The 12,159-nt window shown below is 41.0% G+C and overlaps 2 protein-coding genes across 7 annotated transcripts in view; one reads left to right on the top strand and one right to left on the bottom strand.

Annotated features, from left to right (window-relative positions):
* The window catches only part of LOC122563957 (lissencephaly-1 homolog), an 87,928-nt gene extending 84,211 nt beyond the window's left edge, over positions 1 to 3,717 (bottom strand). For 2 of the 4 annotated variants that reach the window (XM_043718306.1, XM_043718303.1), the window contains exon 1: positions 3,237 to 3,483. Coding sequence is in view for 3 of the 4 variants with exons in the window: in XM_043718303.1 (XP_043574238.1) it covers positions 3,237 to 3,280 (44 nt within the window). In the remaining variant the exon portion in view is untranslated. The other 2 variants (XM_043718305.1, XM_043718304.1) reach the window with 2 other exon arrangements.
* The window catches only part of mettl16 (methyltransferase 16, N6-methyladenosin), a 126,564-nt gene continuing 118,080 nt past the window's right edge, over positions 3,676 to 12,159 (top strand). Inside the window, exon 1 of one of the 3 annotated variants that reach the window (XM_043718295.1) lies at positions 3,676 to 3,766. The gene's annotated coding sequence lies outside the window, so the exon portion shown is untranslated. Of the gene's footprint in view, positions 3,840 to 3,859; positions 3,990 to 12,159 lie in introns of those variants that run through there. The other 2 variants (XM_043718293.1, XM_043718294.1) reach the window with 2 other exon arrangements.

Raw genomic sequence — 12,159 nt, 5'->3', positions numbered from 1 at the left:
TATTGGAATTCGTCACAAGCATATACGATAATTTCTAATGAGAGCTAGCAACACCATGTGTCTTCACTAACTATTAGATTGCATTTATAAATGGGGTACTACTGCCAATATCAATTACTGCCAAAACCAAATCAGTTCATTTCCAGCTGCTCAGAAATTATAAATTAATACAGTATTACACAATGCAAATAAATCCAAGGTCAGCAGGAAATTTTTTTTTTAAATTGTTCATTCACAGGCCACGGGTCTCAGCATTTATTGGCTATCGCTCATTGACCAGAGAGCAGTTGAGAGTCAACCACATTGCCGTGGATCTGGAGTCACATGTTAGCCAGACCAAGTAAGGATGGCAATTTGCTTTCCTAAATGAACCAAATGGGCTTTTCTGACAAACATTAATGGATTCACAGTCTTCAGCAGACTCTTACTTCCAGTTTGTTATTGAATTCAATTTCCACCATCTGCCATGGCAGGATTTGAACACAGGTTCCCAGAACATTACCTGGGTCTCTGAATTAACAGTCCAGCAGTTGTACCACTAGGCCATCACCGCCCCGCTACAAAATGCATTTTGCAAACATGAATGAGTAATGAAATTATTTGCTGATAAAATTTTTAAAACAGAATTTTATTAAAAACGTAAGAGCAGAAATACAAGATTTTGCATGTTTACAGGACTGATATTTTGGCAGCCTTTCAGAAAGACAATGGCCAGGCTCTCCAAGCTAAAATTAGGCCTATTAGCTCACCATGGTGCATTTAAAACTAACGACTAGAAGACATCCACAGAATCAGTGGAAAAGAAAATACAGGTGCCCCCTTTAGGTCACTGGATAAGTAATCCAGAGCTTCAGACTAATATTTCGGGGATGTGGGTTCAAATCTCATCAAGGCAGACAGTGAATGTTTCAGGAGAAGTGATGGTACAGTGGGAATGTAACAAGATGAACAATCCAGAATCCCAGGCTATGCTTAACACCCTTGTGGTGCAGTGCCCATTACCATACCTCTGGGCCAGAAGATTCAAGTTTGAGTAATACCTGCACCAGAGCTGTTACATAACATGTCTGAACAAGGTGATTGAAAGAATTGAGGGAAAATGTAAACTTTAAAACAATTTGTATTGTGAACTGAGATTTTTCTAATTAAACATTAGAGCTGAGAACACAAACACAATTAGGAATTTTACAGCAATCTCCTTGCCTTCTGCTCAATTGTTTCCTGACTGAACCACTAAACTTTCCATGCAGAGACACTAGGCACTAACAATAAATTCAAGAAAAATAGATTAAAATAAAAAAACTGCCAACCATGGAAAGCTAACATTTCATTGCAAGTCCCTGTAAACTGCTTGGACTTATTTAACAGAAAACTAAACAATGTGAATGGTTACCCTGAATAAAAAACAGAAAACTTGAGTTCCAGCACCTTCTGCAGACATCTATGACCTTTGATCACCGAGTTATAATGAAAGGTCACACAGCTGAAATTTAACCCTGCTTTTCTCTACACATAGCCTGATAGACCAACTGAGTATTTCCATTATTTTTCTACCTGTATATCAGATTGTCAAGGTGCACAGCACTTTTTTGTTGTGAATGTTTATCTGAGCTAAAATTACCTATCCACCTTTCACATTAAGATTTAGAAAAAAAACTATGAACAACCTAATCATGTTGTGAAAACTTCCCAAAGGAACATCTGGAGACGTAAAAACAACAAAATTTTGGAAATAAATTAAAACCAATTTGAAAATAGTTACCTAACACCCATTTCTTATCTATTGACATGTTAATAAACTCAATATATTTTCTATTGTTTCAAAGAACCACTTGATTGACACGCTGTCCAAACCCCAAACATACACATTCAAATAATTACCAATGAGCTTCTGCATTTATAAAATATTTTGTTTCTCGTTTTAAGAATTTAAATAGGTCTTAATTAGAACATATTAAAATTAATTGTGTAAATTTATTCCTAGATTACATTACTTTTCTTCCCCGGTTGTAACCATAAATTTACACCTTAAATTACTGTACCGCATTTCTCAATTTACCAAGATAAATTATAGTAAAGCATGATCACAAAGTAGGTTTCTCCATAGTCAGTTACAAAAAGATCAAATCCGTTCTTAACCCAAGATTTCCAACTGTTTGGAATAGATCTGTTTAAATTAAACTACCTTGCTTCTTATCAAGTTGATAACGTAAATGCAACCAAATATTTGTACAAACATGAAATGTTACTGTTCCTGGTTAGCTGTTATTTGCATACAAAAAACATAACTATTATGTCGATATCACCAAATATTGATTGGAAAATCAGCACTATCCACTATTGTCAAGCAATTCAAGATTAGCTTCCAGATTAAAAGCGATTTTTAAAGTCGACACGTTCTAAGTCCATGGGCATCCCTAACGTGATGAGCATTCTGCAAAACCAGAGCTGGCAACGAAAAAGCAGGTTTTAAAAATGTCGTAATGTTAATCCTGCATCACCAGAAAACAGGATGCATGTGGCTCATGGCACTGCATCGATCGTGAAAATATAAAACTAATGTCGAAAAAACGATGATGAGACACTGCATTTTTTTCTTCAAATCATGAAATCCCAAATCAAAAATAAAATGAAGCAATTCGGCGATTATATACATGTTATATACATATCACCCTGTTTGAATAACACCCTGGTTGGGCGTCTCAAGTCAAGATCCACCCTGCGGTAAAAAAAATCTTGTTTCTCCTCACTCCACCCAAACTCATCAGTCCTGCTCGTAACCTGCAAGTATACTCATCCATTCTATTACGCACACTTTGTTGTAAAAAATGAAAATTAAGGAATTAGGTGCTACATATCCGGGCGTCGACCACAGCAATGAAGGGAGAAAAATACCAACCTGCATTTTTCGGCATAGAAAGGAATTGGGTCAAACTCCAACCAAATACACAAAAAAGAAAATGGATGTCCATTTTTTAAGGAGGCCACGTCGGCGACTTTATGAGGTTTGAGGAACTGCGTCTGAAACATAGCCAAAGGTCGTGGAGAAAAAGGCAGCGACAGAACCAGATCATTTGAAGGTCCCCCGTTTTAATGTTTTACCAACGGCCGGGCGCCATTTTATTACCACACAGCAAGGCACATAATCTGAAAAGAAGCCTTCCTCGCCTCAGCTTTTTCTCCAGCGAATGCTGTATCTAATCAACCTCAGCGATTACAAACCTACACCAACTCACCCTGAAGAAAGTCGCCTTCGACACGGCGGGCTATTAGCGACCATTCAGACGAAAATCCAGAGATTTCTTTTTACGGCTGTCAAACAGAATTGCAGCCTCCCCCCCGCTTCTTCGTTTTTTTCCTCTCTCTCGCCCGGGTCCGTCTCTCCCTCTACGCTGCCGTGCGGAGTCTGCGCAGAACAAGATGCGCACATCAATCCCGTCCGTTTCTCCCTCTGTCGCGGCCTCCTTTTTCCCCCCCCCCCCTACAACCCAAACCAACCTCCACCCCTCTCTCCCACTCCTCCTCTTCCGAATAAGTGACCGGGTACGGCACACCGCTTTCGCCTCCACGCCTGCGCACTGCGCCAGCCTCTCAGACAGGCGCCCGGGATTCGCCCGCGCCCTCACCTCACCGCGCCTGCGTAGTGGACAGAAGCGAGGAAACCAGACGTTGATTCAAGAGGCAAAACTGGAGTGACGCCACTCGTCTGTTGGCGAGCATGCGCCGTCCACCGACGCTAGCGTCAGCTCAAGCAGGCGGGATGCGAGTGAGGTTGCGCAGTAGGGCGGTGGCCAGTTTGACAGCGGTTGGGTGGGGGGCGTTTCAGCTAATTTGAAAGTGTGAGTAGGCCTGTTGGGAAAGCTACGTTTTTTAAAATTGTACTAAATATTATGGCCCGTTTATTTTCGCGTATTACTGTTTTGTATCTGAAGTGAAGAACGTATCTTAAAAGGTCCTTATTCCAGTATCTGTCCGTAACTCTTTCTCAGGTACATCATTGATGGTGCTATTTTTTCTGTTGTCGGACTGGAAAAAAAATCAATTTTGCTTCCAATTTCTGTAATTCCTTCACCTGTCTGTCTCTGACTTTTCGGAGAAAGTGCTGTGCTTTTCCAGCACCACACTTGTCTCTGACTTATGTTTTGCACATTCTCCCTGTGTCCGCGTGTGCTTTCTCCGGGTGCTCCGGTTTCCTCCCACAATCCAAAGATGTGCAGGTTAGGTGATTTGATGCTAAATTGCCCACAGTGTTTGGGGAAGTGTAGGTTAGGTGCATTAGTTGGGTGTAAATGTTAGGGGAATGGGTCTTGGTGGGTTACTCTTTGGAGGGTCGGTATGGACTTGATGGTCCAAATGGCCTGTTTCCACACTGTATGGATTCTATTCGATTTTCATTTCTGTGAATAAACTAGCCACCGATATCCATCACAAACTCATTGACTATACACTCTCACACCTTGCCTCTTAAGAGGGTTCCATTCTGTTCTGTTTCTCTTTTGCATTTATTCTGATGATGACACTTTCTGCTGGGGTTGGATGGGCCTCACATGTCCAACTTTTCCCAATCAAGTTTTCCCAGCCACTGTGGTTCGACAGGGACCTCAATCATATTGAACCCATTTTCTGTACTTCTCCCTCAACCTGTTTCCTTTTCTCCTGTCCCACAACAAAGACAGGATGCCCACTTTAAACCCCATCAGCCTCTGCACCCAAACAATCATAAGCTGCTGTTCCCAGTACCTCTAGCCAAATGCCATGCACTGACATGTTATTTCCCTCTTTTGTCAGCATTCAACAGGGACTATTCCCTTTGGGACACAGTGGTCCACTCATCCTCCCCTTCCAACCTGTCTTCACACACCCATGGTACCTTCCAATGCAATTTATCAAGGTGCATAGCTTTTTCCTCCCTTCTCAATATCCAATGCTTCAGACAATTTCCAGATAAAGCAGTGCTCTTCATTCAATCTAGTAACACTACTCACAATAAGGTCTTCTGTATAATGGGGAGACAAAATACAGATTGAGTGGCCACTTTGTGGAATACCTATGTCCCATCCGTAAAATGAAACTGTACTTCCAATTGCCTACTTCTTTAACACACGAGTTTCAGAATATGAACACCTCTACACATGTCTGTTATCCACCCCCTTCTCCCATGTCCTGTTTTTATAGCAGCCAGTCCGATTTCAGGTCCTCTCAATCCTTGTTTCACCACTTCTTCCTTCCATTATTATCAACAATTTCTTTGTCTGCTTTCTTTTTTCCCTTTTGATGGATCAACTCTGTATCATTCCAGCCCCCCCCCCCCCATCACTCACATAAGTATCAACATTTCCTAGCTTTCAGTTCTGACAAAGCATCACTGGACTGAAAACATGAACTCTGCTTTCTGTCTGAAGGGCCTGTGCCCGAAACGTCGAATCTCCTGTTCCCTGGATGCTGCCTGACCTGCTGTGCTGTTCCAGCAATAAAGTTTCAACTTTGATCTCCAGCATCTGCAGACCTCACTTTCTCCTGTCTACAAATGCTGCCAGACTGCTGAGTTTCTGGAGAATTTATGTTTGTTTCAGATTTGAAATTTTTTACATTTTTATATATCTTAACAGTGGTTTGTTCTTGATGAGGGTGTGCATTAAATTTGTGACTGAAATGAAAACATCTCCACCTTGACCAAAGGTGAAATGGGTTATAGGACAAATTAATCAAATCTGCCGATGTCAGCAAACTGGGAAGACAGCTTTGTGTTAATGATTAAGATAAATGAGATCAGCAGTCCATTGATTGGCCAATTCAGTGGAGAAAAAGGGAAGGTGTTTCCTATTTGATTTCTAACCTGCACAACTGGCTAATTTCAATTGTTGGTAGAACAGTGCTGGATTGTCTTTGGTTTTGCAAAATCTTCCAGTTTCAACACTGGCTTTTAATTGCTCAGGACATCCCATATCTCCTGATAACAACTAGGTAACCAATGGTCCCAAATGGCACAAAAGCCCATTCACTGACCTAGATTGGCTCGGAGTCAAATAAGGGGAGAAAATGAGGTCTGCAGATGCTGGAGATCAGAGCTGAAAATGTGTTGCTGGAAAAGCGCAGCAGGTCAGGCAGCATCCAGGGAACAGGAGAATCGACGTTTCGGGCATAAGCCCTTCTTCAGGAATTCTCCAGGAGAATTCCTGAAGAAGGGCTTATGCCCGAAACGTCGATTCTCCTGTTCCCTGGATGCTGCCTGACCTGCTGCGCTTTTCCAGCAACACATTTTCAGCTCGGAGTCAAATAACATTGTTATTAGCTGTTTTCAAATCCCTCCATTACAATATGCCACCCCCACCTTTATAGAAAATGGGATGGAGTTTAAAAAGACAAGTTTCTTCCTACAATTGTAAAGGCTATTAGTAAGACTGTACCAAGATCAGCGTTTAGATTTAGTACCTAGCCTAAAAAAAAATTACTTTGGAAGCAGTTCAAAGAAGGTTCATTGGATGGATTGCTGGGATGGAGTGGTTGTCTACTTAGGGAAGGTTGAGCGGATTTTAACTATTGAACATGAGGTGCCAGAAGACTGGAGGACAGTACTGTAATTCAAGAAGAGTGGCTAGGATAAACCAGGGAATTATAGACTAGTGAGTCTCATGTCAGTGGTAAGAAAACAATTCTAAATAATTCTGAGGGACAGACTTATTCTACATTTCTGGAAGCAAGGGTTAATCAAGGGTAATAAGCATGGATTTATCGGGGGAGATCTTACTGGTAGGTCTGATTGAGGTTTTTTGTGGAGGTGACTGCAGTGGATCTCATCTACCTGGACTTTAGTCAGGCTTTTGCTAAGATCTCAAACCTGGTCAGAAAGGTAAGAATCCATGGGATCCAGGACAATTTGGCAAATTGGATCTAAAATTGGCTTACTGGCAGAATATAGAAGATGATGTTCAAATGTAGTTTTTGTGTCCGGCAGCCTGTGTCCAGTGGCATACCAAAGGGTTCAGTGCTGGGTTCCCTGCTGATCTCGACAAAAATATGTAAGGTTTTATTATTAACAATAAGATGATTTGTAAATCCATATGCTAAATAGCAAGGACCCGAAGACGACAATATAGGCAGGTTGGTCAGGTGAGCAAAACATTTATAAATGGAATTTATTTCTGAAATGTGTGAGGTGATTCATTTTTGGTTGACAAATAAGGCAATGGAGTACACAAGTAATGGTAGCACCCAAAGAAACACAGAGAACCAGAGGGATGTTAGTGTGCATGTTCACAGATACTTGAAGGCAGCAGGATAGGTGGTTAAAAAGGCATATGGGATACTTGCCTTTATTTCTTGAGGCATTGAAAATATGAGCAGGGAGGGTATGTTGGAATAAAACTAAGAACTGCAGATGCTGGAGATCTGAATAATTAGAAGCTGCTGAAGAAGCTCAGCAGATTAGGCAACATCTCATCCAGTAACCCTTCACTGGTCTAGATGCTGCTGGGTTTGCCCAGGTTATGTTGGAGCTATATGAGACAACCATTAGGCCACAACTGGGAGTACTATGTAACACTGCGGTTGCCATGTTATCAGATGAATGTGATTGTACTGGTAAGCATGCAAAGGAGATTCACCAGGAAGTTGCTTGAGCTGGAGAGTTTCAGCAATCAAGAGAGACTAGGTAGGCTGGGCCTGTTTTCCTTATAGTAGAGAAGCAGACCTGATTGATCTCTCTCTTTCTCTTTAAGGTGGTACTTAATCTATCTCTGGTTAAACTATACTAATTTATTCTAATATATAGCTTTGTTGTCACTTCTGAGCAGCACTTGGAGGAGGGAATGGGGTGAGGTGGAGAGGAATTGAGATCTTCTGGCACAATGGATAGTATTTCTGCTACTGACCCAGGAGTCCCAGGTTTGTGCTTCTCACTTACGAACTCCTGACCATGGAAAGTTTGTTCATAGGGCAGGCAAACAGTTCACTTCTTATCCTGCAAATCCTTCCAAAACCAGAATGGCAGATGTGAAGAGTGAGAGAGATTCCTGGTCAGCCATGTGATGAAAACATTGGGGTCTGTACTATCACTATTTAACATTCCAGCCAATAAGTTACATGTAAAAGTGCATGTTGCCACAGCAGCACAGCTGCTGAGTGAATGAAAAAATTCCACCATTTCGCAACATTCACAAATTAAATGTGTAAATGTAAATCCAACTTGTGGATGGGCATTGATGAACTGGAGGTATTTATGGAACTGAAGAGGGTCAGAGAGGACCATGAATGCATTTAAACATTCATTGGAATTTTTAACCTCACGTTTTGGAGGGGGTGACCTGTATGTCTCTAATAACAGGAGTAATGAGTGAAAAGTCCTGATGGAGGATGCATTAGGAAGAGTAAATTATGTACCCACCCACAAGAAAGAACACCTTGTCAAGACCATTTAGTAAATTTCAATCACTCTTCAAAATCCAGTGAAAACAAGCCCAGCCTGTTCAATCTCTCCTTAAGACAGCCAGCTCATTCCAGGTATGAATTTAGTGTCTTCTTTGAACCACCTCCAATGCATTTACATTCATAAGAACATTCAACCTTAAATATATCATGTTATGTCACCATAGTCCCTAAAGACTGTAGGGTTGCTGTCATGAGAGAGGTAGAAAACTGATGGTGGTTTAACCTGGGAGTCAGCACACGTCAAATGAGGGGCAAGGTTGAGAAGGTGGAACCTTCATGATGGCCTCAGCTGGTGTGGAAATTGAACGCGGAGTGTTGGCATTACTCTGCATTACAAACCTGCCACTCAGCCAACTGAGCTAGCCAACCCTGTCAACCTTGAATAAGGAGACCAAGACTACATAAAATATTTGAGAAGTAAACTCCTTACTTTCCAGTTCTAGTCGTAATTAAGGTTAGTGTCCCATTGACCTTAATTACTTGCTGTACCTGCATACAATCGTTTTGTTAATCATGTACTAGAACACTGAATTCCACTGTACCTGGAATTCTGCAATTGTTCTATGTTGAAATAATATTTTTTAAAATTCTTCCGACGAGTCAACAACTTCATAATTTCCCACAATATACACCATCAGCCATAATTTTGCCCTGCCACTCAACTTCTCTATATCTGTCAGCAACCTCCTTTTGTCCTTTGTACAGCACACTTTGCTGCCTATCAACCATGATCTGATTGAAAGGTTAGACAAGCGAAGGGTTGTAATTCAGTCCATCACATTTGGACAAGTTCCTGACTTGTAGATTGATCAGCAGAAAGCACTCTTTTGAATGGAATTATTCATAACAATTAAGAGATGAATCATTCATCGTACCCCAGTGTGTTTCACCAAAGCCCTGGGCAACTGCACCAAAACTTCCTTCCTTAACTATTCCAATTGAGATTGCTCAGTTTGCTAATTCTGAATTGTTATCAGAAGAGAGATTTCATCTGAATGACTTCAGAGATCAAAGCTATTGCTTATTGTGGTCAGAAAACTCTATTTTGAGTTCAGAAGAATTTCATGCATTCACATAAAAATTTCTCATTTTAAAAGAAAGTGAGTGATCTCGTAATTTGATGAAAGATTGATTTGTGATTACACACTACTGGTGTTACATAGAAACAGTTTGTTGTACAGAAGGAGGTCATTCAGTCCATCGTGCCTTACAGTTAAAAAGACGGGCAGTATCGTGGCTCAGTGGTTAGCACTGCTGCCTCACAGCACCAGGGACCCAGGTTGATTCCAACCTTGGATGACTCTGTGTGTGTGTGTGTAATTTGCATATTGTCCCCGTGTCTGTGTGGATTTCCTCCAATGCTCCAGTCGGCTCCCACAGTCCAAAGATGTGCAGGTTAGGCATATTGGCCATGTTAAAATTGACCCTACTGTCCAGGGATGTGCAGGCTGGGTGGATTAGCTGGGGAAAATGCATGGTTATAGGCATAGGATTAGTGTGGACTCGATGGGCCGAATGGCCTGCTTGTACAGTGTTATTATTCTATGATTCAATGAGAGATTCAGCATAATCTCTCTATCCAGCTCTGGATCCTGAACCCTGAGGCATTCAGAACATCAAAGGCACATGCAGGGTTTTGTTTTAAGCGCAGTTCAGGTTTATACCTGTACTGCCCTTTGAAGCTGTGAGTTCTACAGCCCTGGCACCCTCTTGGTTAAAAATGAAATGTCTCCTCAATTTTCTTGAACCCTTCTGCCAATTACTTAAACTTTTGATCCCTAATATTCGCCTCTCTATAAAATGTGGTGCAGAAAGTAGATAACAGAGCCAATATCTATTTTCAAATGTTTTTCATTATCTTTCCTTCTCCTCACACTCTGCCCTTACCCCGACTTGAAAGTGTTAAATTTGTTGGGATACGATTTCATCCCGAAGTTCCCTTTTAGCATTGGCAACCAATGAGGATTATGTGTTGACAGGTGTACTTTTTTCTGGGGGTCCTCGATTGGGTATTATGTAATGAGAAAGGAAATAATTGGCAATCTAGGTCCGCGAGGCCCTTTGGGCGACTATAATGTTATAGAATTTTTCATCAAGGTGGAGAGTGATGTCGGTGAGTGTAAGACCAGTGCCCTGATTGTAAATAGAGGAAATTACGATGGTATGACACTTGAGTTGGCTATATGATTGGGGAATTTTACTTCAAGAGAAAACAGTTGAAAGGTGATAGCAAACATTCAAAGAGTGCGTGGGTGAACTGTGATAATTGTTCATTACTGTTTGGTGCAAAAGTAAAATGGGAAACCAAATGATGGTTTACAAGAGAAATTAGAAATAGTATTAGATCTACGGAAGAATCCTACAAATTAGCCAAACAAAAACAGACCTGAGGAGTGGAAGCAGCTTAGAATTCAGCAAAGGTGGACAAAGGGATTGATTAAGAAATGGAAAATAGAATCTGGGAGTAAGCTTGCAGAGAATATAAAAATTGATTGTAAACGTTTCTACAGTTATGTGAACAGAAAAAGATGAGTGAAGACAAATGTAAGTTCCTTACAGTCAGCAAGGGGGAATTTATAATGGGAAATAAAGAATTGCTGACCAACTAAATACGTACTTTGATTTTGTATACATAAAGGAGGATAAAAATAACATTCCAGAAATGTTGAGGAAGTTAATGAGAGGGAGTAACTGGAAGAAATTAGTACTAATAGGGAAATGGTGTTGGGGAAATCGATGGGATAGAAGGTCAATAAAGCCCCACAACCTGATAACCTACTTCCCAGAGTACTGAAGAAAATGGTCCTAGAAATAGTGAATGCATTGGTGGTCATTTTCCAAGATTCAAAAGACTCTGGAAGGTTCCTATATATTGGAGAGAAGTTAATTTTCATCCCTGTATTTTAAAAGGGAGGTAAAGATAAAGCTGGGAATTATAGACTCGTCAGCTTGACGTCAGCAGTCGGGAAAGCTGCGAAGTCCATTCTAAAAAATTTAATGGCAGTGCATTTATAGAGTCATAGAGATGTACAGCACAGAAACAGACCCTTCGGTCCAACTTATCCATGCCAACCAGATATCCTAAATTAATCTAATCCCATTTGCCAGCACTTGGCCTATATCCCCGTCAACCCTTCCTATTTGTGTACCCATCCAGATGCCTTTTAAATGTTGTAATTGTACCAGCCTCCACCACTTCCTCTGGCAGCTCATTTCATACACCTACTACCTTCTGCATGAAAAAGGTGCCCCTTAGGTCTCTTAAAATTTTCACCTTTCACCATAAACTTGTGCCCTCTGGTTCTGGACTCTCCCATTCCAGGGAAAATACTTTGTCTACTTACCCTATCTGTGCCCCTCATGATTTTATAAATTTCGATAAGGTCACCTCTAAGATTCCAGAAAACAGTTGAAAGGTTAGACAGATTCGGCATGGATTTAAGAAATGGAAATCATGCTTTACAAATGTACTGTAATTTTTTGAGGATCTAACTGGTAGAATGTTTGGGGGGAGACATTGTATGTTGTTTATTTGGACTTTCAGAAGGCTTTTGACAAAGTCCGACATGAAAGATTAGCGCATAAAACTGAAGTCCATGGGTTTGTTGGGAGTGTATTGAAATGGGTGGGGAACTGTTTGGCTGACAGGAAACAGAGTAAAAATACATGGGTCTTTTTCTGAATAGCAGGCAGTGACTAGTAAGGTATCACAGGGATCAGTGGTTGGCCCAG

The sequence above is a fragment of the Chiloscyllium plagiosum genome, chromosome 28 (genome assembly GCF_004010195.1).
Source record: "Chiloscyllium plagiosum isolate BGI_BamShark_2017 chromosome 28, ASM401019v2, whole genome shotgun sequence".
Taxonomy (NCBI): domain Eukaryota; kingdom Metazoa; phylum Chordata; class Chondrichthyes; order Orectolobiformes; family Hemiscylliidae; genus Chiloscyllium; species Chiloscyllium plagiosum.
Note: the sequence above shows the minus strand (reverse complement) of the source record. Positions and strands in the feature narration are given on the sequence as shown.